Here is a 26,009-nt window from a genome sequence, read left to right on the forward strand (position 1 = left end):
GGAATGAGAGAGAAGGGAGGTGTCATGGATGATTCTAGAGCTGTTGGCCCCAAAGGCTGATGGTGGTCATTTTGAGAAACATAGGCAGGCTGCTTTCTTGGGCCTCAGTCTGGTTATTCCACCTCCTTCACGAGGCTCACAGGAAACTCCCACATCCTTGATGTACCAAAAGACGCAGCCACTCCTATTGCAGCCCTTTCCCCTATGTCCGTCATTTCACTTCATGCTGTTTTGGGTGTGAATCAAAACCTCATCCCTTGGTTTCCCCATAGGGTAGACAGACCTCTCTCTCTCTCTCTTTAACTTTCACTTTTTAAATACCCTCCAGTCGATGTCAAGTTCAGGATGAAAAACACTCCTTTGCAAGTTCTGTGTATATGACTGTGGTAGGCAGCCTTCAAGATGGCCTCCAAATGATCCCTACCTGTTGGTATTTATGTCCTCGTGTGGTTTCCTCCCACAGTGACTCAAAGCTGGTCCATGTGATAAATAGAGTAGAGATCATAGTTTGTGATTTGTGAGGCTAGATCATACAAGGCTTTGTGGCTTCCATTTTGGCCTATGCCATGTTGTGAGGATACTCAATCAGCCCTTGGGAGAGGCTCACATGGCGAGGAGCTGAGGCCTCCTGCCAACAGCCATGGGAGTGTACCATCGTGGAGGAGATCCTCTAGCCCCAGCCCAACTTTCTGATGACCGCAACCCTGGACAACATCTTGACTGAAACCTTATGAGAGATCCTGAGCCAGAACCACACAGGTGCTCTTGAATCCCTGAGCCTCAGAGACTGTGAGATAATACATGCCTAATGTTTTGTTTTTTTTTGCGGTACGCGGGCCTCTCAATATTGTGGCTTCTCCCGTTGTGGAGCACAGGCTCCGGACGCGCAGGCTCAGCGGCCATGGCTCACGGGCCCAGCCGCTCCGCGGCATGTGGGATCTTCCCGGACCGGGGCACGAACCCGCGTCCCCTGCATCGGCAGGCGGACTCTCAGCCACTGAGCCACCAGGGAAGCCCCCTACTGTTTTTTTAAGTCATGAAGTTTTGGGGTAATTTGTTATGTAGCCACAGTGAGCCTAAAACTTCACTGTGGGAATGTGGGAGTACTTAGCACCGATTACTTTAACGTCTTGTTGTAAATGTCAACCCCTCTGGGAGGCCTCCCCTGACCACCTCTCTACATTAGCCCCCATCCTATCCCTTTACCCTGTTTTATTTTATTTTAAGATAATACTTAGTTACTATTGGAAATAAAATAAAAAACCAAACCATATTGCTTATTTCTATATTTCTTTATAGGTTTATTGTCTCTCCTGTCTCGATTGAAGTTTCATGAAGGAAGGAGCTTATCTATTTTTCACCCAGGGCTTGGTGCTGTGTAGGAACTCAAATGCAGGGGCTGTTGTCATTGTTATTTCTATACATGAATCCAAACTGGGGAGAAGAATAAGTGTGTGTGTGTGTGTGTGTGTGTGTGTGTGTGTGCGCGCGGTCTGTGGTGTTCCCCTCAAGATAGATTTGCATGTTCTTGACTTTTAAAGAAAAAAGGAACTGAGAAAAACCCTAGTTACTTGAGTTGAGGACACAAGGAGAAGAAGCTGTTGAGCTCTGCCTGCTTCTTCTCAGGCTCCTGTGTTAGCTGCAGTCATGTGCACCCTGTATACTAACTCTGAGTGCAGAGACCTGCCAGGTATGGCCCTGGCCAGGCATGGGCTGGGGACCAGGGGTGGTCAGGACCCAGGTTACAGTACTCCCGCCTTGGGGCCAGAGACCAGGGTGTGAGGGACAGAGGAGGGAGTGGGCTGGGCTCTCACTTGCCTCTCCTCTGGAAGGGCCCAGAGAAGAGGATGAAGATGATTACGAGAACACGGCACCGCCGTACAAGGACCTTCCTCCCAAGCCAGGTAAGAGGACCTCTCAGAGGCCAGGTGAAGAGATGTGTGATTTGAGGGATGAGGTTGGGGAACAGACTCCCCAGGGGGAACTAGCTGGGCACTGCAGACATACATGGTCAGCCTGCCCACACTGGGCACCATGATGGTGGGAGTATCCATGCCTCCACCCCGAGGCTCTCTCAGTCTGATGGGGGAGGCAGTTTTGGGCATAGTCTTGGGTGAGCAGGTCTGAGAGGGGAGGGATTATGAAATTGGGGAAATCCTGAGGGTAATTGAGGGATCTGCCTGCACTAGTGGGAGGATTCGGGGTCAGATGAGGGGACATTGGAGTGAGACTTGAGGGATGAACAGGAGTTTGTTAAGAAGAGAAGCCCAGAAAAGAACTGGTGGATGCAAAGGCCCCGAGACGTGAAAGCCAGTATTTCAGAAGCTGTGAGTGGACTGTTGTCTCTCCAACCTCTTCGCATTCACACCCAGGGCCCAAATTTGCCTTTAGACTTGGGTGGTCCATGCCTGGCCAGGGACTCAACAAGAGTCCAATAAGTGTATATAAAAGTGGAGGCTTTGGGTCTAGTGGTTGGGACTGGGTGCTTTTACTGCCATGGCTTGGGTTTCACCCCTGGTTGGGGAGCTGAGATCTCACAAGCTGCGTGGCAGGGCCAAACGAAAAAAAAACAGTGGAGGCTTTGAGGTTTCCCTGAGTAAAATCCCACCAGGGGAAGCCCCTGGGCTCTGCTTTTTGACTGTCCGTCTCCAAATCCATCTTGGTCCCAGCATGGTCCCCAAGCCCAACCCGAAGACCCACCCCATCGCTGTCTTCAAGGCCACCCCTTCCCCAAATTTAGGTCCCACCCCCATCTCCAAATGCAGCCCCATCTCCAACCCATCTCCTGTCCAAATCAAAACTATCACCAAGCCCCAACACAACTACAACCCAACCTCAACTTCTCCCTCATTCCCCAATGCAGCTACAGCCCCATTCTTCATCCCAACTACACCCTGAATCACAAACCTACCCCCATGTCCATCACTATCCCTGACCCTTCTTCAACCCCATCATCTCAATCCAAACCCTCATCCCAACCTTAACCTTGACTCTATTCCCATACCCAAACTCGCTTGTGTCTTTAACTTAGGGGGATCAACTGTCCCAGTTTGTGCAGAGATGAAAGATTTCTTGGAATGTGGGACTTCCTGTTTTAAAATTAGGAAAGTCCTGGGTCATTCAGGATGGTTGGTCACTGTATCTTAATCCTGTCCCTATCCCTAAGCCCAATTCCATTCTCATGCACAACCCCATCCCTAACCCTCCATCGCGATCTCAATCCTGTTTCTTTTTTCTTTTTTTTGGCCACACTATGCGGCATGCGGGATCTTAGTTCCCTGACCAGGGATTGAACCTGTGCCCCCAGCAGTGGAAGTGCTGAGTCCTAACCACTGGACCGCTAGGGAAGTCCCTCTTTTTTTAAAAAAAAATAATAAATTAATTAATTTTACAATAGGTCCTTGTTGCTCATCTATTTTACTTTTATTTATTTATTTAAAAATATTTATTTATTTATTTGACCGCACTGGGTCTTAGTTGCGGCATGCGGCATCTTCCTTGTGGTGTGCGGGCTCTTCATTGCAGCATACAGGCCTCTCTCTAGTTGTGGCATGCAGGCTCCAGAGAACGTGGGTTCAGTAGTTGCAGTGCGTGGCCTCTCTGTTTGTGGCGCATGGGCTCCAGAGGGTGCGGGCTCAGTAGTTGCAGTACGCAGGCTTAGTTGCCCCACGGCATGTGGGATCTTAGTTCCCCAACCAGGGATCAAACCAGCGCCCCCTGCATTGGAAGGTGGATTCTTAACCACTGCACCACCAGGGAAGTCCCAGTCATCTATTTGAAATATAACAGTGCGTACATGTCAATCCTGTTTCCATCACTGCCTTTCCACCTCATTCCCATCCTTGGACCAGCTGTAATGCTGAACTTCTCTTCGCCAGGTTGGACGGCTCCACCAAGGCCTCCAAGGGCAGGTGAGCTGGGGCTGGGGGTACAGGAGACCCAGTGCTGGCTTTATCCTGATCTGGGCCTGAGCAACCATTCCTTCCTCCTCAGGAAAGAAAACAGAGAACCCCCCACTTCCCTGCAAGCTCCTGAAGAACACAGGTGAGCATCTAGGGCTGGGACCTTCCTGTTCACTTGGCTGAAGCCCTGCTCTGCATGACTGTTGTCTTTCTGACCCCTTCCAGGCCTGAACCTCACCCCTGTCACCTGCACAACTCCTCAACTGGGTGAGCAGTGGGAATACCCATTACGAAGCCTGAGAGCGGACACTTGGAAGTCCTCCCTCCAGTCCCCCAATTCTGACCAAAGAACAAATCAGAGGGCTTGGGGGGAGGTTGTTGATCTTGGAAGACGAAGCCTTTCAGTGACTTCTGAATAAACCTCTCTTGCCTTTCTCCCAGGCACTGATCTTGTACATCCTCCATCCCAGCTGCCTATAGCCAGTAAGTCCTTTAGGTTTACCTCTATCTCCCCTCTCATGGTGGCCAGTGTATTTGAGACCTATAGCTCTGGAGTGAGACCCTGGTAGAGAAACATTTCCTTTCAGAAGCTCCTCCTTTCTGAGTCTAAACCAGACCCCCAGGGACCCAGGATATCCACCAGGTACTCTTCAAGCCCTACCTCCTGCTTGCCTATAAGTTATGGGAAATGTTCTCTGCCCCAGATGCAAGGGTCCACAGCTTGGGCCACCGGGGAGCAGCTTAGGCAGGGGCTGCTGGAGTGTAGAAGACAATGCATCCAAATGTTAAGAGAAGAGCTGGGTCCAAGTTATGCGTGACCTCTCCAAGCCCTCAGTTCACTTATTTGCAAAATGGGAATACTATTTATATCTACGTCATAAGGGTGAGGAGCCAGTAAAATAATAAGGGTGTGACAGAATGTGTGGCGTATTGTATATTCCACAAATGCTCTGGGCTTCTGTAGGGTTTTCTCTCCCTGATATTCTCTTGCTGACCCCACCTGGTGATATAGTCATGACCGTAGTCATTTGCCCCCCCTGCTCTTGGAGGAAAGCTCAAGGGTCCCTTCCTCACTATCTGAAGCACCAGCATCAGTCTCTCTGTCCCCATCTCTTCCCCCCAGCAACTCCAGTGCCCTGGATCAGTCGGAAGTCCGGAGGTCTTAGGTGTTACCAGGAGGAGAGACTGATGGTGTACGTGTGTCTGCTGGTGGTGGTGTCACTGCTCATGGGCTGCACTGGTCTGGCTGTTACCCTGATTAAATGTGAGTAAGGTGAGGATGGGGCATGCAGAGAAATTGGGGGAGGGGTATGGGAGGACTTGGGCTCAAGCTGGACTCCTTCTCACAGACCGGGAGGTGGTGGAAGAGCTGAGGATGTTAACCTTTCAGCAGATGGCATGGCGAGCAAATGGTGAGTGCTTTCAATCAACCCTTCAAACCATGCGTATTGAGCACGTACATGATCCTCACATCCAGCTTCATGACCAACCCCAATGCCATCTTTGCTAGGCACTGTGCTAGGTAGCAGGGTGGGGGATGGGTGGGTAAGATGGTAAACACATCAGACATAGTCTCTGTCCCTGTGGAGTGTGTGTGTGTGTGTGTGTGTGTGTGTGTGTCTAGACCTCCACTGTCCAATATGGCGACCATGAGTCACTGTGGTTGTTGAGCACTTGAAATGTGGTCATTTTGGATTGAGATATATTGTAAGCCTAAAATACATATGGGGGGCTTCCCTTGGTGGTCCAGTGGTTAAGACTTTGCCTTCTAGTGCAGGGGGTGTGGGTTCCATCCCTGGTCGGGAAACTAAGATTCCACATGCCTCGCAGCCAAAAAAACAAAAATGTAAAACAGAAGCAATATTGTAACAAATTCAATACTTTAAAATTGGTCCACACCGAAAAAGATCTTAAAAAATATACATACAGATTTCATGGGAATTCCCTGGAGGTCCAGTGGTTAGGACTCGATCCTTTCACTGCCTTGGGCCCGGGTTTGATCCTGCTTGGGGAACTAAGATCCTGCAAGCCGCGTGGCACGGCCAAAACAAAAAAACAGAAAACCACAAAACAAACAAAAAAAACCCAACCAAAAGATACATGTTTCAAAGCTTTGCTACAAAAATAATGTCAAATATATCAATAATATTAATAATGATAATCTTTAATATTGATTATACACTGAAATGCTAATATTTTGGATATATTGAGATAAACAAAAATGGCATTCAATTTAATTTTACTTTCTTTTGACTTTTAAAACACTAGAAAATTTAAAATTACCTATGTGGTTCACATCTTGTTTCTGTTGGACAGTACAAGCATAGACAGCCATTTACCAAATTATCATCCAAATGAGGGTAAAATTCCAAGTTTTGATGAATAGCCCAAAGGAAGAGGAAGGCAATTCTATGAAAAAATCTAACAAGGGGTCTTGACCTTATCTTTGGGGGTGTCATATAGAGTTTCACTAGGGAAATGGTACTGTAGCTGTGTGAAGGAAGAGAAAGAGTTAACTTGGTAAGGAGTTCAGGGTCTCAGGCATGTGCAAAGGCCCTGTGGTAGGAGGCGACATAAGTACAAGGGAGGAGAATGGTGAAATTGGGTAATTGAGAGATGATGGATTCTTGGATGAGGGTTGTGGTTGTGGGGATGAAGAGTAGTAGGTGGAGTGGAAAGATTTAGGAGGTAAAATTGACCAGACTGGGGATGAGTGAGTGAGAATGGTGGTGAGTGAGAGGGAAGAGTGTCAAGGATAACATATATGTTATCTGTCTGTCTGTCTATCATTTATCTATCTAATATCTCTGTCTTGTCCAACTGAAGGGCCATCTAGTGATGGCCCTGGGGAGTATTGGGAGAGGGCAAATTTGTGTGAAAGTAGTGGGAACATATGCATTAGTTGTAGAAGAGGCTTTCAGGATGATTCCTGAAGTCTGAAAATTGCTCCATTCCACAATCCTTCACCCCACACTTCAGACCAAGCCACTCTTCCACTCAAAACCCATCAATGGCTTCTCACTGCCCGGAGTCCAACACAAAACCTTCAGCTTTGCATTTAAGGACCCAAACACCAGACCTCTTCCCACTTTGAGCTCAAGCTCCTGTGAGGTTCTGCTTGACCTCTACTGCACCAGTCTTTCCCAACATGCTTGTCCCTGGACCTTTGCTTCCAAGGTGGCTCCTGCCTACTGAGCCTCTCCATCCCCTTAGAGATACGGAATCACCATTTTCCTTTAAAACCTACCTCCTGCAAGAAGCCCACCATCTTTACTCTTCCCCATGCCTCAGGGATTAATCTCTCCTTGGAGTCACATTAGGGCTCTTCTTGGGCACTGAGCATGTGTTTTTGAGTTTTACCACCACCCACTAGAACACGGGTGCAGTGGGGGAACAGAGCTCTTGCTGTTCTCTGGTGTGTCTGCAGTCAGTGATGGGTAGGTGGGTAGATGGGGGTTTGGGTCTCTAACCCTACAGCCCATCCCTGCTGACAGTGACTGGCATGGCGGGGCTAGCCGGCCTGAAGAAGGACATTGAACGAGTAAGAGCTGACACCAACCAGTCCCTGCTGGAACTTCGGGGCTTATTAGGTGAGTGGGACTTGGGGAACTTCCCTGAGATGGGGGACATGGCAGAGCTGCTACACTGCATAAATCCATGGGAGTGATTCTCAGTGTAATCTATGTGAGTGGTGCCCACCTGGAGTGGAGCAGTGCATAGCCTGCACAGCTGTACATGGCATACCATGTACATTACTCTGGTTCTGGGCCCACTCTGACAGAATCCTATCTTGTCCCCAGACTGTACCAGAGTCACCTGCCCTGAGGGCTGGCTCCCTTTTCAGGGTAAGTGTTACTACTTCTCTCCAAGCACCAAGTCATGGGATGAAGCCCGGAAGTTCTGCCAGGAGAATTACTCTCACTTGGTCATCATCAGTAACTTTGCTGAGCAGGTGAGCTGTCCCTACCAAGCCCTTGAGAACCAGCAGGGCCAGCCTGCCTCTCTTCTAGGATTTACATATCCTTCCCAGGCCTGGATGTAGAGAAACTGGAATTGCTTTTGAGTCACTAAAACTTTTTCTTCTTTAATAATATGTTTTATTTTTAAATTTATTTTTAATTAAAAAATATTTTTGGCTATGTTGGGTCTTCGTTGCTGCGCGCGGGGTTTCTGCAGTTGCGGCAAGCAGGGGCTACTCTTCGTTGTGGTGTGCAGGCTTCTCATTGCAGTGGCTTCCCTTGCAGAGCATGGGCTCTAGGCATGCGGGCTTCAGTAGTTGCAGCACACAGGCTCAGTGTTGCGGCACGCGGACCCTAGAACATGTGGGCTTCAGTAGCTGTGGCTCATGGGCTCTAGAGCGCAGGCTTAGTAGTTGTGGTGCACGGGCTTAGTTGCTCTGTGGCATGTGGGATCTTCCCGGACCAGGGCTCGAACCCGTGTCCCCTGCATTGGCAGGCAGATTCTTAACCACTGCGCCACCATGGAAGTCCCCACTAAAACTTTTAATATGAAGGTTAAGGGGGTATGCTTTGCTTGAGTTCAAATCCTGATTGTGTTTACTTATCCTCTCTGAGTCTCAGTTTTCCCTCTAACATGGAGATATAATATAATGGCTATCTCTCAGGTAGCACTTTCTATTCTCTAGGCTGTATTCTAAACATCTTACATGCATTCACATAATTCTAACAACAGCTATATAAATTAGTGTGTGAGTCAGGAGACGTTATGTTATGCTGAAGTAACAGACAGTCCCTATAGCTCAATGATGGAAGTGTATGAGGCAAGTCATACACTGACTTTTAAAACTTCTACCTATGTGCACTCACAAAGAAAGTCCCATGGGCACTGCTATGTTTTAAGATGCAGGGAAAGATGGTTTCATCAATGTTTATGTAGAAGGAGAATTGGAATATGTGTAAATAACTTTAATGACTTAATACTACCAAAGCTAAGTGGTAAGACCATTTGTACACAGCATATATCATTACATATCAGTACTTCACAGATGGGGAAACTGAGGCATATTTCACTTAAGCAACTTGCTTGTTACAACTAGTAAGTGTCAGAGCTAGGATCTGAGCCCAGGAAGCTGGTTTCAAAGTCCATGTTCTTGGCCATAAGCTTCATAGCACTATTTGATTAGTGTTTGCATGGTTTATCTTTTCCCATCCTTTTATTTTTAACCTGTCTATGTCATTATTTTAAAAGTAGATTTCTGGCTTCCCTGGTGGCACAGTGGCTGGGGATCCGCCTGCCGATGCAGGGGACGCGGGTTCGTGCCCTGGTCTGGGAGGATCCCACATGCCGCGGAGTGGCTGGGCCCGCGAGCCATGGCCACTGGGCCTGCGCATCTGGAGCCTGTGCTCTGCAACGGGGGAGGCCACAGCAGTGAGAGGCCCGTGTACCGCAAAAAAAAAAAAAAAAAAAAAAAAAAGTAGTTTTCTTGTAGATAGCATATAGTGGGGTCTTACGTATATATTTTAAATTCAATCTGACAATCTCTGGCTTTTAATTGGTGTTTTAAGACCATTTACATTTAATGTAATTATTGATTTGGTTAGATTTAGGCCTACCATCCTATTTTTTTCCCTCTATTTAAAAAAAATCTTTCTGTTTCATAGCATCATTTGTATGAGTAGGTAGTACAGAGGGGTTTTTTTTGAGATTAAATTAAATGATGTAATTTAATTAGATGTAATAAGATGATGGGGAGGTATAAGTCATACTCCCTAAACTCAGGTGCATAAGAAATATAACTTTGTTTTCTTTAAATGACTCATTTCCTGCCTCTTTTGAACTCCCATTATACCAGGAGGGTGGAAATTTTATCTGTCAGTTGAGATCTTCTATCTTTCTTCTGAGTAGGAACAGCTTATATGGGGTCAAGGCAGAGGGTAGTACATGTCTGGTCCTCAAGGTCTTTACTCCAAGCTGGTATCCACTGGGACATCCACTGGATGAATGATCCTGGACAAATTACTTAACTTCTCTCTGCCTCAATTTTCTCATCTATAAAATGGGGTTAACAATCCTTGCTCCAGTAGGTCACAATGAAGATCAAATGAGATATCTGTGCAAAGTGTGTAGATCACTTATTAACTTATTAATTCAACGAACACTTTTTGAGCACCTACTATGTGCTAGGCACTATTGTAATTTGATGGACCAAGCAGCTCTTTTCTCTTTCTGGTTTCCTGATACTTCTCTGGGGCTTTACCCAGGCAACAGGGTCAAGGTACACTCTACTTTTTAGAGCTTTCATACCCATCTGAGATTTTGGCCATCACCTCGGACTCTACCAGGGAATGAAATGCAGAGCCCTCTTTCTGGCACCCACCATGTCTACATCTCCATAATTTCCTTCACATTGCAATCTTTCCTCTCTACCTTTTAGGGAATCTTGGTCTTGAATAAGGTTGAGTGAATGAGATATGATTTGCATACAGTAAAATGCACAGATCTTAAGTGTACATTCACTGAGTTTTGGCATATGTATACACCTGTGTAACTGTCAACCCAGTCAAGATTTACAATGTTTCTACCACCCAGGGAATTCTTTCATGCCCCTTTCCCAGTCACGCCACCCCCACCCTAGGGAACTACTTATCTGGTTTCCCTTACCATAGATCAGTTTGCCTGGAGAGGAGTTGCTTTAAATCATGATATTTTCATTTTCTTCCAAATTTTTTGTCTTTTGCCCAAGTCCTTTCTTTTCTCCCAAAGGCCTGGGCTTTGGAAATATAAAAGCCAGGAATCCCCATTCCTTTCCTTCCCCCGTCACCCAAGTTCTTCTGCCTGGATACAGATGAGGACTGCAGGGTGGCGTGAAAGTACCAGGGAAATCAAGATATCACTTATTATTATTAAAATGTTCCTTAAATTATATAATGTTAAATGTTAAGATGTCATAGTACTTACTGCATGTCAGACACTGTTTCAAGCTCTTTATGCATACTAATTCATTCAACCCTCTCAATAACTCTATGAGGAGGTAGCTACTATTATCCCATTTTACAGAGGTGGAAACTGAGGCACAGAGTGGTTCATAGGTTTTGCAAGAAGGTGGCATGACTATTACCACTGAACATGCTCAAGTGGGAGGAATGCGTTGATCTTGTTCTGCATGCCATGGGGACTGGGAAGGGTATTGAGGTGGCACTCACAAGCCCTAAATGTGTGTGGGACAGAGCAGAGGGTGTGTAGGACAGAGCAGAGGGTGTGTAGAAGAACTGATGCCTGAATGAAGTTTGTACTTGCAGAACTTTGTGGCCAAGGCTCATGGCTCTCCTCGGGTATACTGGTTGGGGCTGAACGACAAAAACCGTGAAGGGGACTGGAGGTGGCTGGATGGGTCACCCATCACTTTCAGGCAAGTATCCAGGGCTCTTGGGATCTCTCTTCCTTGTAAGTCCTTGTGAAGTCCAAACCAGCAGATTCTTTAGAATTCCAGGCTGAGCTGGACTGGGAGGCACAAGGGTGCTTTTTTTTCTGATAGGGCTTCTGGTGCCTGTACTTTAATTTTTCCTCCATTGAAACATCTCAACCTTTAGCACAACTGCTCAAACATATCAAGTCCCCAGACCAATGGTTGGGGGGAGAAAAAGGAAAAGGAGGCATGGCTATAGGGCAAGAGGAAGAGGAAGATTTTGATTTGCTAAAAGGATAAACAGGATTTCATTTTTTGGGCACTCTTTATATTAGCTCATTTATTTAATCTTCTTAATAATTCTGTAAAGTGAGTACCATTATTCTCTCCATTTTGAAGGTATGGAAAATGAGGCACAGAGAGGTTAAGCAACCTTCCCAAGGTCAGACAGCTAGCAGGTGGCAGTGCCACCCAACCTGGCTTAAAACTCTATGCTCTTAGCCATTATGCTTTACTTTCTCAAGGAGTGTATGTATTTGTATTTTAAATAAATATTAACAAATTGTCCCCCATACTGGTTATACCAATTTATTCTCTCACCAGCTTGACTATAATTTTTTGCCCACACATTCATCAAACTTTTGGAATTTTGTTGGTTTATATGTAGGTGAAAAATGGAAACCCAGTGTAGTATTGATTTGCATTTCTCTTATCCCTGAGGTTGGGTGTATTTTCATATGTTTAATAGCCATATGTATTAACTTTTCTGTGAATTATCTATTCATATCTTTTGTGTATTTTTTATATTGTGGTTTTGGTCTTTTTCTTACTGATTTCTAGGAGCTCTTTCTATATTAGAGATACTAGTGTTTTGTCTGGGGATTTTATTTTTTATTAAAGATTCCTGGAAGGAGGCAGAGCTCTGCAAATTGAGATGTCATGGCATGGTGTGGCACTGCAGGTGCTCAGCTCACATCCCTTCATGGGGCTGGTGAGGGCTCCCCCCAGCAGGGGGCACTGACTGCTAAAAATTCACAGTTATGCTTTCTCCAGAGAGTTGACTTCAGCTGAATGGAAGCCTGTTCAGCTAGGAGTTTACTCCACTCCCATTGGGGTCATGCCACAGACAGTGACCAGTTAAGAGAAGCCTGGACCCCTTGTTTCAAGTTGGAATAACTCTGTGGTGCTATTCAAATTTCAGAGTTTCCAGTGGGATCAGGCTGAGGCTAGATCAGGCTGAACCTACATCCTTGCTCAATTCTATCCGCTGCCACATCCTTTTTCTCTCACTCACTATCTCCTGAGAACAGCCCTTAATAAATCCTCTGCACCCGAATTGCCAAATCTGGCTCTGCTTTAAGGGAACATGACCTAAGACATTACAATACCTAGAAGGTTGGGAGGAACCTGGTGTAACAGAAGTGTTCTTTGGAAGAGGAAGCAGAAACTGACCAGATGCAGGAAACTGATTCAGGAGCTGGGAGAATTTCTGGTGAACAGGAGGTGAGGCTGAGTTAGACCAGACAAGCTGCTGGGGTGAAGGGGATAATACAGCATGTTTAGGTAATTCTGAAAGGCTGAGAAAAGATTTGGATGGAAGAAAGAGCCCTGAACAATGAAGGCCTTTCTTTTTCTTCCGATAGTCTTTTTTTTTTAATTAATAAACTTTATTCTTTTTTCTGTTTTCTTTTATTATTATTTTTAATGGAAGTATAGTTGATGTACAGTATTATATAAGTCACAGGGATATAATATAGTGATTCACAATTTTTAAAGGTTATACTCCATTTATAGTTATTATAAAATATTGGCTATATTCTCTGTGTTGTAAAATATATCCTTGTAGCTTATTTATACTCAATAACTTGTACCTCTTTCTCTCCTACCCCTGTATTGCCCCTCCCCACTTTCCTCTCCCCACTTGTAACCACTAGTTGGTTCTCTATATCTGTGAGTCTGTTTCTTTGTTGTTGTATTCACTAGTTAGTTGTATTTATTAGATTCCACATATAAGTGATATCATATAGTATTTGTCTTTTCCTGTCTGACTTATTTCACTCAGCACAATACCCTCCAAGTCCATCCATGTTGTTGCAAATGGCAAAATTTCATTCTTTTTTATGTCTGAGTAGGACTTTATTTTTTAGAGCAGTTTTAGATTTACAGAAAAATTGAGAAGAAGGTACAGAGAAGTATTTCCCATATTCCTTCTCTCCCTCACACTTTTTTCTATTATTAACACCTTGCATTAGTGTGGTGCATTTGTTACAAATGATGAACCAATATAGATACATTATTATGGACTAAAGTCCGTAGTTTACATTAGGGTTCGCTCTTTGTGTTGTACATTCTATGGGTTTTGACAAATGCATGATGTCATGTATCTACCATCACAGTATCATATAGAATAATAGTTTCACTGCCCTGAAAAATCCCCTGTGCTCCACCTATTCATCCCTCCCTATATGCACTTTTTCCTTTATCCAGCTTTTGGGACCCACAGGAACCCAACAACCTCCATGATGAGGACTGTGCCAGCATGAACAAAGGTGGCACCTGGAATGACCTCTCTTGTGACAAAACTACATATTGGATTTGTGAGCGGAAATGTTCCTGTTGAACCCAAGAGCTGAGGTTGGGTGGGGGTCCGTACCCAGCACCCCTTGGCTTTTGGACATGAGAACCTCCTGCCCTCTGAGAACTGATGTGGACGTGCCCAAGATGGAACCAGCAGCCTGGATGTAGCGAGTTCCCTGGGGTGCAAGTCAGATCATTTCTAGGGCAAGGACTTGGGGGCTTGTTCAGTTGGATGGTGTCTTAGTCTGTTCAGCCTGCTGTAACAGAATACTGTAGAGTGGATGGCTTATAAATAACAGACATTTATTTCTCAAAGTTCTGGAAGCTCGTAAGCCCAGGATCAAGGCTCAGGGAGATTCAGTGTTTAGTGACGACCTGCTTCCTGGTTCATAGATGCCATCTTCTCACCATGTCCTCACATCCTGGGAGGGGCGGGAGCTCTCTGGGGTCCCTTTTATAAAGACACTAATCCCATTAATGAGGGCTCCACCTCCATGACCTAATCACTCCCAAAGTCCCAACCTCCTAATAGCATCACATTGGGGCTTGGAATTTAACATATGAGTTTTTTTTTGGGGGGGGACATAAAACTCAGTCCATAGCAGATGGTGAGCTGGAGAGACACCAGGTCTTGGTAATGGTATCCCAGTTCTGGGGTCTGGAGGAAAGTCACCAAGTCCCTGGCTCTTAGGAAATGATACTGATTCTGGGAGCTCCAGGTCTGGCACTGACTGAGCTGGAACAGAAAATACCCTGGCTCCTCTGGACCATGATATGCTGGGACTGGGATTCCTTACTGCCTACTTGACGTGGACCAGCTTCTGGGAAGCAGGTGGGGCAAAATTATTCCTGACATGAGGCTTTTTCGATGTCCTGGGTGAGGTCTGCCCAAGCTAAGTGGTGGAATCAGACCTCTGCCAAGACACGGAACTTCTAGAAAGACAGACCAGCTGAATCATCCAGTGTGGCAGGCCACGTCTTGGTCAGATCCTCAGGACAATGGAGATATCTACCCACATGTGCCTTTAGGCTGTTTGTTGGTCTGTAAAGCTCTTTGATGAAGTAATTCACTTGACTTATGAGTGGATCTTCTTGGGCTATTAGCTCCTGCAATGTTAAAGCTTCTCAAAATGCCAATTCATTGTGTGGTCCTTGCCCACTGTGTCAGTTTGCTGGGGCTGCCATAAACTGGCTTAAACAACAGAAATGCATTGTCTCACAGTTCTGGAAGATGGAAGTCTGAGATCAAGGTGTTGGTGTGGCTGGTTTCTGGTGAGCTCTCTCTCCTTGGCTTGTAGATGGGCTGTCTTCTCTCTGTGTCTTCACATGGTTTTCCCTTTTTAAGTGTCTGTGTCATAATCTCATCTTCTTTTTTTTAAAAAAAAATTTATTTATTTTTGGCCACACGGCACGGCTTGAGGGATCTTAGTTCCCTGACTAGGGATTGAGCCTGGGCCCCTGCAGTGAAAGTGAGGAGTTCTAACCGCTGGACCACCAGGGAATTCCCATTGTCTTCTTCTTTTAAGGACACCAGACATATTGGATTAGAGCCCACCCTGATGACATGATTTAATTTAATTACCTCTTTGAACACTTTATCTCCAAAGTCTCCACATTCTGAGGTGCTGGGGGTTAAGATTTTAACATGTGAATTCTGGGAGCGGGGGCACAATTCAACCCACTAAATGCCAGAGGTGTCCTTCCCAGTCATTGTGCTAATCAAAAACACTCCCTAGGGTTTCCCTGGTGGCGCAGTGGTTGAGAGTTCGCCTGCCGAGGCAGGGGACACGGGTTCGTGCCCCAGTCCGGGAAGATCCCACATGCCGCGGAGCGGCTGGGCCCGTGAGCCATGGCCGCTGAGCCTGCGCGTCCGGAGCCTGCGCCCCGCAACGGGAGAGGCCACAACAGTGAGAGGCCCGCGTACCGCAAAACAAACACAAAAAACAAAAAACAAAACAAAACAAAAACACTCCCTAGAGGGCTGGTACTACCCCCAGCTGAGCACAGCTCAACACATCAATCTCTTTAGACAATCCCTGCATTTGTGTCCAGGGGTGGGTACAAGCCAGTGAATTTATTGATCAACAAGTGCCCTTGACTAATAGCACAATAATTCCTGTTTTGACTGAGAGCGGGGTGGGGTGGGGTGGGGGTGGGGGGATTAAGGCAAGGAGGCTCTGAGCAGGGGAAGCAGTGGGAGCAGGGGATTGGCATTCACTTCACTTCCTGTTCCCTCTGTACTTGTCTCCTCCCACCTCCACACCTGCCCCCCAACTCATCAGTATCGAAACTAACCCTCCATATGGCCCATATACTGCAGAGTGGGTGGGCATCCTGTTCTAAGCCCTCTACCCAGGGGAACTTTCGCCCAAGGAACTGTTTTTCTGGGGTCAGGGGAAGTTTCCTCATCTCAGAAGAGGAAACTTCAGTTTCCCCAAATATGTGTGTTGAGAAATGGGGAAGCAGGGGGGCTGTGGTCACATCTCTGAGTCACACTGTGGGGGAATGGTCCACAGTGGAGCTGGTCCAAACCTATCTCCCTCTGCATCTCTCATGATTGTCTAATTTCAGGTAGAGAGGAAAACATGAAGGAGGTCCTCTTTACCTCTATTTTTTAAAAAAATTATTTATTTAATTAATTTATTTTTGGCTGCGTTGGGTCTTCCTTGCTGCCATTGGGCTTTCTCTAATTGCAGTGAGCGGGGGCTACTCTTTGTTGCGGTGCAGAGGCTTCTCATTGCGGTGTCTTCTTTTGTTGTGGATCATGGGCTCTAGGCGCGCAGCCTTCAGTAGTTGTGGCGCACGGGCTTAGCTGCTCTGCAGCATGTGGGGTCTTCCAAGACCAGGGCTTGAACCTGTGTCCCCTGTATTGGAAGGTGGATTCTTAACCACTGTGCCACCAGGGAAAGCTCTCTTTACCTCTTTGGGTCTAGGGGACCAAAGGTTGGGCATTCTTGGTGGTTAAAAAAAAAAAGCCATGATTAGTCAAGCATATATTATGCACTAGATAGATGGAGTAGCTCTCATTTAATCTTCACGATGATTTTGTGAGGTTGGAATAATTACCAACCCCATTTTATAGCTGGGAAAACTGAGGCCCAGAGGGGTCTCATGGCTTGTCCGTTGTCATTTAGTGGATAAGTGGCAGAGATGGTATTAGGACTCATTCTGTGCCTTCAGTGGTTGATCTCTCTCTGTAGCACCTGCTGCCATTCAAGGGACTGTCCGTAAACCTGAATTATCTCTGAAAACTCTAACCTTGTAGATCTTGCCTCAGCCCACAGTTATAGGAAAGGAACAACATGATATGATAGACATCCTGGACTGAGGTAGGAGAGCAGGAGTTGGGTTCTGAGTCTGTTGATAAATCATCTCTGTGGCTCTCCTGGGGCTATTACAATAATGCAGGTGAGGGATGATGGGGACCAGGGAGCTAATTGTGAAGGCAGGAAGAATTCTAGATCTATTTTGAAGATACAGCTAGTGAGATTTGCTGATGAACTGGATGTTGGGTGTGAGAGAAAGAGAAGCCTAAAGAATGACTCCAGGTTTTCAGCTTAATTAGTAGGAAAGAAGGAGTTATCGTTACTAGAGATGGGGAAGAAAAAGTACTTATGCTAACAACACAGTTAAATTTAGGTGGTTCATGAACTCCTGCCAAGTTCTAAGAACTTCTCTTGGGTCAAGGATAGAATCTTGTATGTAGCAGATGTGCTCATGCCCTGCTTATATCCTTAGTCCTCACATTTTCAGTGACTTCTGTTGGCCAGCAGCTGCCACTGGAAAACACCTTATCTGGCAGAAGGCAGGTGAGAAGCATCAGGGGGAAAATGCTTCCTGGAACAATCCTCAACCAAAGCCTGAACTTGGTATACACATGCCCCAGCTCCCTCATCCCTCAGGTGAGATGAGTCTGAGATGCAGGTCCCAAGTGATTGCCCAGAGGTCCCTGCTGGGGTTAAGCTCCCATCTTGTATTGGCTTCCTTTCTTCCCCTGATTCACTTCTTTGCAATCCTGCTGGTGTTCACTGGGATCACCTCCAAAATAAACTACTTGCATTAGAATCCTTGTTTCAGAATTTGCTCCTGGGGGAGCCCAAACTAAGACACTATGGGACAGGAGAAGATGAGATTGCAATATGATTCTGGTTTTCCTGGGATGGAGGGGTTTCTGGGATGCAGGACTTTTAGTGCCAAATCTGGGAAAGTCCAGGGCAAACTGGGATGAGTTGACCACCCTTATAGGAGGACAGTGTGGTGTTAGAGAAGCCAGGAGAAGAGAATGCTTCAAGAAGGAAAGGGGATAATGCATACACAGATAAAATCATCATGTTGTACACCTTAAATATATACAAATTTTGTTTGTTAATTATATCTCAATAAAGCTGGAAAAAATACCTAAAAATACTTGATTGTCAAAAAAGAGAAGAAAGGAGGACCAACAGAGTGAAATGTGACCCAAAGGTCAAGTTAGAAAAGACTGAGAAGCCATCAGTGAACTTAGCACTGAGGAAGCATTTGGGACATTGAGTCATTCTTGGGTGTGTTGGAAGCAGAAATCAGACTGCAGTGGGCTGAGCAGTGAAGGGTGAGAGGAAGTGGGGACAGCAGGGTGTAAACAAATTTTCTAGAGTTTTGGCTATGAAGAGAAGTAGATAGAATGGTTATTGTAGCAGGGGGAACTTCTGGGGTGGAAGAGACCTGAACATACTTCCTCCCTACTCTTCCAACCTCTACCCCCAACTATTCCCATAGTAGATCTCCTGGGTCTCCAAGACGGATCGTTTTCCTTCATGATTTTCATCTTTTGGCATTTTTTTTGCTCTTTTTTTTCATTTTTTTTGAGATATTTCTTCCACATGGTCTTCTAACTCACTAATTTGTCTCTTAACAGTGATCATCCTCTTCTTTAATTCATCCAGTAAAATTCATCTTTTTATTTATTCCCTTTTTATTTGGTTCCATAGAATGTTTTGGTGCTGTACTTGAACCTCCTTGCATTCTTCTTTTTTATTATTCTTGTTTAAAGTTGTTGTCTGTCTACTCCAGCAGCTTGATTTTCCTGGGTGACAATTATGTTGGACCATCCTCTTTTTGGCTGTTGGGGGCCTCTCACGGGCTGTCATTTTTCTTTGGGGCTCAGATGTGGGGGTTGAGAACTCTAAGTGGTAACAGTTTCCCAAGTGATGAAAGGAGATGGATTCTTCACTGCAGGGGTCTATGTGTGCACTAGGCAGGTGTGCAGAGGTGCCTCCTTGCTCCCCAATCTCCTTGCTTTCTTCTAGATTCAGGAGCAGAGCTCCTTTTGGAGTCCTTGGGAGCCAGATGGATCAGACACACACACACAGGAGTGATGCTGACCTTATCCCAGGATGTCTGTGGACCCTGGTAGATCAGACTCTTCATAGGATGAACTGCGTCTGATTTCCACCCAGAGCATTCTTCAGCTTACCTTGGAACTTTCCACCTGGTGCATAGGGGAGACATTTCAACCCCAGATTTCCCTTTGGGGAACCCCCCAGAGATATCACTCTCATGCCCACCCAGCTGCCATGGGTCCCAGCAGACTTTTGGTTCAAAGAGGCAGATATATTAAGGTAGAGAGTGGAGGGGAACTGAGATGTGTGCAGATGGCCATTTTCCTAGAATCTGCCATCTCTCTTTCTTTATCATGGGGGCCAGCAAACTATAGCGTTGTGTGTGTGTGTCTCAAATCCTTCCTGCAGCCTGTTTTTGTATGGCCAGTGAGCTAGGGATGGTTTTTGTATTTCTAAAGTGATATACACATATATCCCTTTACACACATGTCACACAAATGTATTTATGTCTGTCTGTCTATCTATCACTTATCTACCTATCTATCACTATATCTAGCCTGAAAAGTCTAAAATTTCTTTTTACAGAAAAAGTTTGCTCATCCATTTTTAAAAAAAGTATTTGTTTATTTATCTATTTATTTATTTGGCTGTGTTGGGTCTTAGTTGTGGCATGTGGGATCTTTCATTGTGATGCATGGGCTCTTTGTTGCCGCACAGGCTCTTCTCTCTAGTTGTGGTGCGCGGGCTCTAGAGTGCACAGTCTCAGTAGTTGTAGCATGCAAGCTCTCTAGTTGTGGTGCATGGGCTCCAGAGTACGCTGGCTCAGTAGCTGCACACGTGGGCTTAGTTGCCCCGCAGCATGTGGGATCTCAGTTCCCCAACCAGGGATCGAACCCGTGTTCCCTGCATTGGAAAGTGGATTCTTAACCACTGGACCACCAGGAAAGTCCCGCTCATCCATCTTTAGCATATTTAAATGCCACTGAGGAATGTGAGGATGTGAGAGAGATGGAAGACTCAGGAGAGAGAGGAGATAATCAATGGAGAAAGGTCCCCAAAGAGGCAGGAGGAGACAAGATCCAAAGCACAGCGGTGGAGGTTAGTTTCAAACAAGAAGAGGGACCCTCTCTGCCATTGTGGAAGAACGGAGGAGATGATGAGAATCAGTGGGGGAAGGAATCAAGGATGAGTGGGGATGTGGGTATAATTGTAAGGGATGTCAGAAAGTTGAGGGAGTTTTCATAAGCTGGTGTTTATTTTCTCTGTGAAGTAAGAGACAGTCTTCTACCTTATATAGAGAAAGGGGATGCAGATTGGGGAAATAACTGAAAAACTAGAACTCCCCATGTGGGGAAGTTGACCAGGGAGAGGAAGAGTGAGTTCCAGGTAGCCTGGAAGGTCTTGTTTAGACCAGAAAACACACATTTGTATTGGCTCCTAGCTGAGTGATTCTGAGAGCTCACTGCCTTGATGGAGAGCAGAGAAGAGACAGGATTGGTTCATAAGGAAGGATGCTTTGGACTGCAAGTAACAGATAACCTGACCCAACTGGCTTAACAAAAAGAGTTTATTTGTCTTACATATGAAAAAGTTCAAGGGTTGGTTCAGCAACCCAACAGTGTCATAAAAGCCCAGATTATTTCTGTCTTTTCACTCTTCCACCCTTAGTATTTCCATGATATCGTCTCTCCAAGCCTCATATTATTATATGATAGCAGCTAAAACTAGGAAGTAATCGGCAAGCTCTTCTTGAATTTGTGTTTGTTTTTATCAAGGACAGAATATATGTTCCAGTAGGTGTTTCTTATATCTCAGTGGGTAGAATTGATCCAAATGCCCATCCCAAACCATTTGCTAGCAAATAAGAATAAGATCACTATGGTTAGTTTATACCAGGGTTTCTCAACCTCAGCACTACTGATATTTAGGGATGGACAGTTCTTTGCTGTATATGTGGGGGCTGTCTTGTGTATTGTAAGATATTCAACAGCATCCCTGGCATCTGTCACTTCGGTGTCAGTAGCATCCCCCCTTGCCCCAGTCATGACAACCAAAAATGTCTCTAGACATTGCCAAATGTCCCTAATGGTGGGGATAAATCACCTCCAGTTGAGAATCACTGGGCTGAGACCAATCTCAATTGACCTCTGGACCCAGGTACAGTGCTATCCCAAATATGAAAACAATCAAGGTTCTGTCAATAAGGAACATGTGATGGTGGTGATGGCTACTGAGTAGACAATCCACAGTGCCTGCCATGATTGGGTCAGTCCTGGATTTGGGTTTTCCCAGCTAAATATAGAATCAGAATGAGGAAGCAATGGTGTTGAAAGCATGGGAGAGGATCATTTGACATGGTTGATCAAGAGATTTAGCCTGGATAAGGCAGGAGGTAAACATGATGGTTTGAAAGAAGCTGATGGTTTGAGGGACTAAATGAGTTTAAACTCATTTAGTTTAAACTCATAGTTTAGAGCAAGTTTAGGATGAGATAGAGCAAGAAACTGAAAAAAGGCCTTGAAAAGGGCTTCTTTATTTACAAAAAGTCCAGGGAATATTTGCAATGGTCATGATTTGTGTATCCAGGAACAAGCATTGATTGAACACATCAGTGAAGAGAAGTCCAATTGAATACACATTTATTGAGAGCACATTATGCAAAACAAACACTTCAGGAAGTAAAGGTTAAGCATTTCCTCTCCAGGAATGACATGTATAATGATTCTTCTTGTCCCCACCTTCATTCTTTAGGATGCCAACCAGATCCACATGTATGACTTTCCATGAGGAGCTGAATGTTCTAGTTTTAGTATTTTCACTTGTCCTGGAAAACATGCCCCCCGCCCCACAACAAGACGTTTAGATTAAAGGTAGGTGTAAGGATAAAACAAACAAACAAACAAACAAACGAACAAACGAACAAATGACAACAAAACAGAAAGAAACAGCAGGATTGGGTTAAAGCCAGAAAGCTCCATCCAGCAGGCAATGATGGCATGATATCCTAGCATTTTGGAATCCTAGGAAAGGTGTGGCCTTCTTTAGCTTACAGTGGGAGGACTTCTCAAAAATCCAGGTTGAAGAATTCTTTTTTTGAAAAAAAGTTTGGATATAGTATCCTACTCTAGAATTTCAGCCCCCTGGATGTTGGTTTTTGTCCATAAAGAAAGGCTAGACTCTAAGCTCCTTGAAGGCAGGTACTGTGTTGGTCTTATTGCTTTTTGTACGTCCACTGCCTACCATAGTGTCTTACACATTGTAGAACTCAACAAATACTCTCTTTGCCCCCTACAAGCTCCAGCTTGGTTTAGATGCCTCAGGCCCCACAGAGGAACAAATATCTTGTACAACAGCCCATGAGGATAGGCATTCCTGACTCAGTTATAAGAGTCACTGCATGCAGGAAGTCCAAAGCTATGCCTTCCTTCCTGGTATTTATGGTTCATTCACAGAATTTCCCACCCAGTCAAGCATATGACTTTTCCCATAAACAGTATTCCCTGGTTATACAGCTGACCTTCCAATGTTATCAAATGTCTGGGGAACAGAGCTAGAAAGTTAACCCAAGATCAAATTTGTCTGTAAAGGACAGAGGGTTTTGTTAGCTTTTTACTCATACTCTGTGCATAAAAAATAAAAGCTTCAGAAATTCTTTTAATTAAAGCAAATGTATTTCTTAAATGCAGCTACATATAAAATATAAGTATATAATATATCATATATAAATATATAATATATAATTCCCTTTCAAAAGATATACTCATTCAAGTTCCACAATGTTAAGCAATAATAATAATAATAATAAAGCTTTCTTATTCATTGTGGGAAACCAGTAGCTGGAGTGCTGGCAGCTTTATTATTTTGGATTATCTGGGAAACGTTTCAAAGGTCACAGCCAATGGTTAGCACCTACCACAATTTTACTCTTATTGAGAATGATTAAGCTTAATATATGTTAAAAAATTTTCCAATCAGCTGACGTGACTGTCCTAAAACTTTTGTCCTAAAACTGGTTCCATTTTCCTCTTGGTTCTTTTGGAAAGATTTAGAATGAATTCCCTTTCCCTCCCTCCAGTATGGAATAGATGTTTCTTCAGTGACCTCAATATTTCCACGACTGAAGAAAATCCCATATTTTCTCAAGAAATGTAGAAGACAATGTATCAGAAATTTCTCAGTTTTGTTTAGCTTAAAAACAACATATTCTAAGACTCTTTGGCTAGCAGATGTGGTAGGCATGTACATGGAAGGCATAAAACCAAATGAGATTGGGAGAATTTTTATGGATTTTGAGCTTTGGAGCCCATCTGGCTCATCTAGTGACATGGTTTCTTACAAGTATATTCTCCCATTTTTCTCAAAGAGCAATTAGGGGGCAACTGTGGAGAGACGTCTCAGAGAGTACTGGGAGCTTATTCCTTGGTGCCTTGGTCCTGAGTTAGCTCAATGGAAGAACAGATGAAAATCCAGCAACCAAGTTCCAGAGAGGTTCCCTTTCTAACAGGACCATTTCCTCTCCCAGGAAGGTCCCATTATCACATGCACTCCTCCTCTATAGGTATGTGGAGCATCTGGGGTGGGGTTCCTCTCCTGGATCCTTTCTGTGGTATCCACTAACTCCACGGGGCTCAAGTCCACCTCTCTTTAGACAGTGAGAGTTCAGGGGATGCTGACCACTCTGCTATGTCTATGATTGTAAGTCTCCCGCTAAAGGATTCTACATTAGATGGTAGTGGTGCTGGTGATGCTTTACCCAGCACTGTTAGCGGGCAAGGAAGAGTCACTGAGAAACAGTACAATGGGAATGAGGAATGCAAACCGGGTCATCAGGAAAAGAACTCTTCTACATACCCTGCAAGAAAGGGAGTTTGTACTAAGACATGGAGAGGAAGTTCAGGGTGTCAAGGGGTAAAACATTAGAATAAGTCACAAGTCTTCTTACCTCACTGGGTTTTGAGTCAGGACCAAACCTGCTGGAAAGTGTATGAAGCTCAGGCTCAGATTTAGATTTGATGATCTCGCCAAACCACTTTCGGACCTGGAACATCAAAGGAAATGCTAGGATTGTTTTTGTTAACAATGGAGAAGAGAAAAGTCAGTGAGTTAGAAAGACGAGAGAGACATTATGAAAAACTTTTCCTACAAAATGTGATATATGCATACAATGGAATGTTATTTATTCCTTAAAAAGGAATAAAATTCTGAAACATGCTATAACATGGGTGAACCTTGAAGACATTACACTGAGTGAAATATATGAGCTAGACACAAAAGGACAAATACTGTATGATTCCACATGAATGAGATCCTTATAATAGTCAAATTAATTGAGACAAAGTAGAATACTGGTTACCAGGGGCTTGGCAGGGGAGAATGGGGCATTATTGCCTAAGGGGTACAGTTTGGGATGATCAAAAAGTTCTAGGGGCTTCCCTGGTGGCGCAGTGGTTGAGAGTCTGCCTGCCGATGCAGGGGACATGGGTTCGTGCCCCGGTCTGGGAAGATCCCACATGCCGCGGAGCGGCTGGGCCCGTGAGCCATGCCTGTGGGAGAGGCCACAACAGTGAGAGGCCTGCGTACCGCAAAAAAAAAAAAAAAAAAAAAGTTCTAGAATGGATGGTGGTGATTTTTGCATGACAATGTGAATGTATTTAATGCCACTGATCTGTACACTTAAGCATGGTTAAAATGATAAATTTTGTTATATATACTTTATCACAATAATTTTTTCATTTGTTGTACAAACTCAACAAAATATGCATATGCAAAGGAAGAAAATAGAAGTCACACATAGTTCCTCAATCTAGCGAAAAATCACTGATCATGTTTTGGTGGTATCCTTCCACGTGTCTTGGTTTGGGGTCCCCCAGAGGCAGACCTTGAGACAAGCGTTCTAGTGCAAAGAGATCTTTCGAGGGGTGATACCAGGAAACACCAATAGATCAGTGGGGAAGTGAGATGGAGAAGGGAATGCAGCTAATAAAGGATGCATAATCCTTTCCACTGTGGACATCTGGGGTTTAGTGCCACTCGGGGGCTCTGGAAACAACAGAGGACACACCTCAGAGTCATCCCACCTCAGGGACAAGGGAGCTGGGGCATCTATCTACCAGCTCCCATCAGTCATTGGTTGATGGCTGCTCTCAAGGGCCATTACTCTCTGGCACCACCAGCTTGCCCTGTGTATAAAGCAGGCATGTCCTGTGGGCAGTAAGAAGCCCACAGGCACAGAGTCACAGGTGTTTACAATAAGCAACCCTGGGCATGTAGAATATAATGCCAAAGTGATATGAGAGAGCCATCAACAACATTTGCTACACCAAGGTTTCCAACTTTGGCACTACTGACATTTTGAGTTGGATCATCCTTTGTAGTGGGGACTATCTTATGCACCGTAGGATGTTTAGCAATAACTCTGGCCTCTACCAACTAGTTATCAGTAGCACCCTTTCCCCTAGTTGTGACAATCAAAAGTGTCCCCAGACATTGATAAATGTTCCCCCTGGGAGTGGCAAAATTGCTTGAGAATAAGTGGTGTTTTTCCATATACACCATTACCCACACGTGAATGACTATATAACATAGCATAAGCAATGAATATTTACATATGTTATATAAACAAAATAGAACCCTTCTGGAGCAATGTTTTGAAACTTACTCTTTCACTAATATATTTTGAAAAATTTTAAAAATTATTTATTTTATTGATGTATATTTGATTTACAATGTTGTGTTAGTTTCTGGTGTATAGCAAAGTGATTCATTTAAACATACATATGTATATATTCTTTTACATATTTTTTTCATTATGGTTTATTACAAGATATTGAATATAGTTCCCTGTGC

The 26,009-nt window shown here is 44.7% G+C and overlaps 2 protein-coding genes across 6 annotated transcripts in view; one reads left to right on the top strand and one right to left on the bottom strand.

Moving 5' to 3' along the window:
- Positions 1-315: 315 nt before the first annotated feature.
- On the top strand, positions 316-14,982 carry CLEC17A (C-type lectin domain containing 17A). 5 transcript variants are annotated; one of them, XM_022558607.3, is made up of 12 exons: positions 316-1,690; positions 1,833-1,904; positions 3,852-3,911; positions 3,994-4,044; positions 4,128-4,169; positions 4,344-4,385; positions 5,026-5,166; positions 5,252-5,314; positions 7,397-7,492; positions 7,703-7,854; positions 11,162-11,271; positions 13,756-14,982. In XM_022558607.3, exons 1-12 carry the CDS (start codon positions 1,648-1,650, stop codon positions 13,886-13,888), a joined length of 1,005 nt encoding a protein of 334 aa, XP_022414315.2. In that variant the 5' UTR covers positions 316-1,647; the 3' UTR covers positions 13,889-14,982. The 5 variants fall into 5 exon arrangements, with proteins under 5 accessions (XP_022414315.2, XP_022414316.2, XP_089761549.1 ...); XM_022558608.3 differs by having other exon boundaries at positions 318-1,690; positions 3,879-3,911; XM_089905423.1 differs by lacking the exon at positions 316-1,690 and having other exon boundaries at positions 1,701-1,904.
- A 6,803-nt stretch (positions 14,983-21,785) lies between these two features.
- Positions 21,786-26,009, bottom strand: part of ADGRE3 (adhesion G protein-coupled receptor E3) — a 41,538-nt gene continuing 37,314 nt past the window's right edge. Inside the window, exons 14-15 of the mRNA XM_022558321.2 lie at positions 24,106-24,201; positions 21,786-21,987 (exon numbers count right to left, since the gene is read on the bottom strand). Of these exons, the coding sequence (XP_022414029.2) occupies positions 21,979-21,987; positions 24,106-24,201 (105 nt within the window). The 3' untranslated portion in view covers positions 21,786-21,978. The remainder of the gene's footprint in view (positions 21,988-24,105; positions 24,202-26,009) is intronic.

The sequence above is a fragment of the Delphinapterus leucas genome, unplaced genomic scaffold (genome assembly GCF_059928025.1).
Source record: "Delphinapterus leucas isolate spDelLeu-1000000601 "Yukka" unplaced genomic scaffold, BTC_Dleu_Yukka2 spDelLeu_asBTCV2_sq25, whole genome shotgun sequence".
Classification (NCBI taxonomy): Eukaryota; Metazoa; Chordata; class Mammalia; order Artiodactyla; family Monodontidae; genus Delphinapterus; species Delphinapterus leucas.